This window comes from Corvus brachyrhynchos, unplaced genomic scaffold (assembly GCF_000691975.1).
Source record: "Corvus brachyrhynchos isolate BGI_N302 unplaced genomic scaffold, ASM69197v1 scaffold365, whole genome shotgun sequence".
NCBI lineage: Eukaryota > Metazoa > Chordata > Aves > Passeriformes > Corvidae > Corvus > Corvus brachyrhynchos.
The window spans coordinates 1,426,133-1,428,676 of record NW_008239544.1 but is presented as its reverse complement, the minus strand read 5'-3'; the positions used below and the strand labels follow the sequence as shown (position 1 = coordinate 1,428,676).

The 2,544-nt window shown below is 62.2% G+C and overlaps 1 protein-coding gene across 1 annotated transcript in view; it reads right to left on the bottom strand.

Annotated features, from left to right (window-relative positions):
- The window catches only part of WWP2 (WW domain containing E3 ubiquitin protein ligase 2), a 31,459-nt gene that overhangs the window by 6,075 nt on the left and 22,840 nt on the right, over nt 1–2,544 (bottom strand). The window contains exons 9-12 of the mRNA XM_017741359.1: nt 2,196–2,250; nt 604–685; nt 180–308; nt 3–39 (exon numbers count right to left, since the gene is read on the bottom strand). Coding sequence (XP_017596848.1) covers nt 3–39; nt 180–308; nt 604–685; nt 2,196–2,250 — 303 coding nt within the window. The remainder of the gene's footprint in view (nt 1–2; nt 40–179; nt 309–603; nt 686–2,195; nt 2,251–2,544) is intronic.

Sequence of the window (2,544 nt, the reverse complement as noted above, 5' to 3'; positions counted from 1 at the left end):
CTCCGGTCATACGCACCTGGGGAGCCGCCGTGCTTGCTCCTGCCAAAGCAGCAGGGCCTCGGTCACACCCCCGGCCCCGAGCAGCCCCCGTCGCCAGCCAGGTGGGATGAGGGTCACTGGGTGCAGCTCTCCTCTGTCAGAGCCCACGCGAGCCCCCAGACCCGCTGCTCAGGGCTTACCCAGACTCGAAGCCTGGGCGCGGGTCCTTGAAGGTGGTGGTGCGGGTGTTGTGGTCCACGAAGTACCGCACGCTCTCGTTCGTGTACTTCATCTCCCAGCCCGGCGGCAGCGGCGGCTCCTGGATCATCCTGCTGGCAAGGAACGGCTCACCAGACAGGCCCTTCGGGCGGTCCCCCCTGAACTACAGCTCCGTGCCAGGCAAAAGGAAGGATCCATGGCATGGGACTGGCGAGCGACTGCACGCACCCTGCGAGAGGAGCCCTGCCTGGGCAGCACTCCGGCCACAGCCACGGCACTGTCAGAGCTTCACTCTCCATCTGTGGGACGCATGGCCTCAGTGCAGGCCAGCAAAAGGTCCTCAGCCAGGGCAGGTCCCTGGAGAACAGCACCTTCCCAAACCCTGCTCCCCCCACGGCCGCCTACCCCTGCGTGCGAGGGTCTTCCCACTGCGTGGTCCGGGTGTTGTGGTTCACGTAATACACTCGGCCATTGTCCTGTCTCTTCTCTAGGAGAAAAGGGAGAGGAAGCATCAGCTGGAGTCCTGGGAACAGCAGCTCACAGAAGTTTGTCAGCTCCCCCATTCCACCTCCCTGGCTCCTTTGGAAAAGGCAGGATAAACCCCACATTCTTTCCACGTGCCCGAGCTGCCTCAGCCCAGCAGTGCCAGCATGCGGGAGGTGCCAGGGCAAGGCCAGCGCTGCCAATGCGCTGCCAGGCCAGCACGGGGGCTGTGCACAGCCACACACCCTCGTGGCACACACACCCCCTCCTGGGACACACAGCAACGTCCCTCCCTCCACATGGAGCCACAGGTGCTTTCCAAACTCCCTGCACGGCCTTGCTCCAGTGCACATGTGTGTGAACACACAGGGTCCTCCTTGTGCTGCACACAGGCACAAAACAGCCCCACCACACACACCAGCCACCCCTACACACACCCCTGCCTCCCCAGCACCGTGTGTGCCCCGCACCTCCTCCTCGTCCTCTGTGTGCTGCATCACTCCCACATGCTCAGCCCTGCACCACGCAGGCAGCGACACCTTGTCACCTCCCTGTCACCCTTCTGGCCAGTGCCAGCCCCTCGCTCCATCTCACTCCTGGAATGTGGGCAGCAGCCCCCAAATGATGGCCAGGACTGCATCCACCCCAGGGATCCCATCCACCCTGGGGACCCCCAACCCAGGGGGTGCTCAGCCCCACGCAGAGCTGCGCCTCCCCAGCCTGCCCAGCTGGCACTGGGGACGGGTCCCTTCTCCTTGCTGATGGGAGGCGGGACACCCAGCAAGGGCTCCACCACTGCCCCCATCAAGACACTGCCCCTGTGGACTCCCTGAGCAGCCTGAGCCCCTCTGTCCTGCTCCAAGCTTCCACAATTTTAACCCCTCTCCTGCTCTCCCTGGCACAGCACAGCCCAGCTGCACCCACGAGCGTCCCAGCCTGCCCTCTCCAGGGATGCTTTGGCCATGGAGGGGATCTCTCTGTCCTGCGGGTGACACAGGGACTTTTCAAAATGTCCCGGCACACAATGCTTGGGCCATGTGGGGACCACCAGCCCTGCTCCTGCCAGCTCCCAGCCCTGCTACCGACCCAGGCAGAGCAACCTGGAGGCAGCACGGCAGCAGGACAGATCCCTGCTTGGCAGAGGAGGGGTCTGGGGACAAGCAAGGACTTGGATCCCCAGCATCTTCCCCCATCCAAAGAGCAATCACAGGCACTTCTGCATTCAGCAGCTGAGAGAGGCTGCGAACTCCTCCAGCAAAAAGGGAAAAAGGGGGGGAAAAAAAGTTGAATTTCACATCAGAGATCGTGCTAGTCACAGGCAGAGTCAGCCCCACGTGCAGCCAAGCACAGGGAGTGCTGGCTCCACGGCCACCCTTCCCAGTATCGCCAGGGATGGGAGCGAGGAAGGCGCTGGCAGCACGGTGCTCCCCGCGGGATGGGCAGGGTCCTGCTGCCGGTGACAGGAGTGTGCCCTGGGGGCCATGCAGGAGCAGGTGAGGCAGCACAGTACTTACCCCAGCCAGGAGGAAGGGGCCCCAGAGGATCATTGTCGGACGGGGCTCCGGAGGACTAGAGACAACAGAGAGAGCAAAAACACGGAATAACCCCCAGAGCCGGGATGGCGGGGAAGAGCAGAACATAGAGGTGAGCCGGCCAGCCCCGCTTCCACTCGCCTCTCCTTGGCCCACAGCTCCCAGGGAACTAAAAAAAACTTGCACACTCAAGGGGGGTTAAAAAAAGAAACGCAAAAAAAAAAAAAAAAAAAAAAAAAAAAAGAAAAAAAAAAAAAAAAAAAAAAGCCCAGAAGCTCAGCCTAAGCAGGGGCTGGGGCAGCCAAGGGGCGGCGGGCAGGGGCAGGGGCTG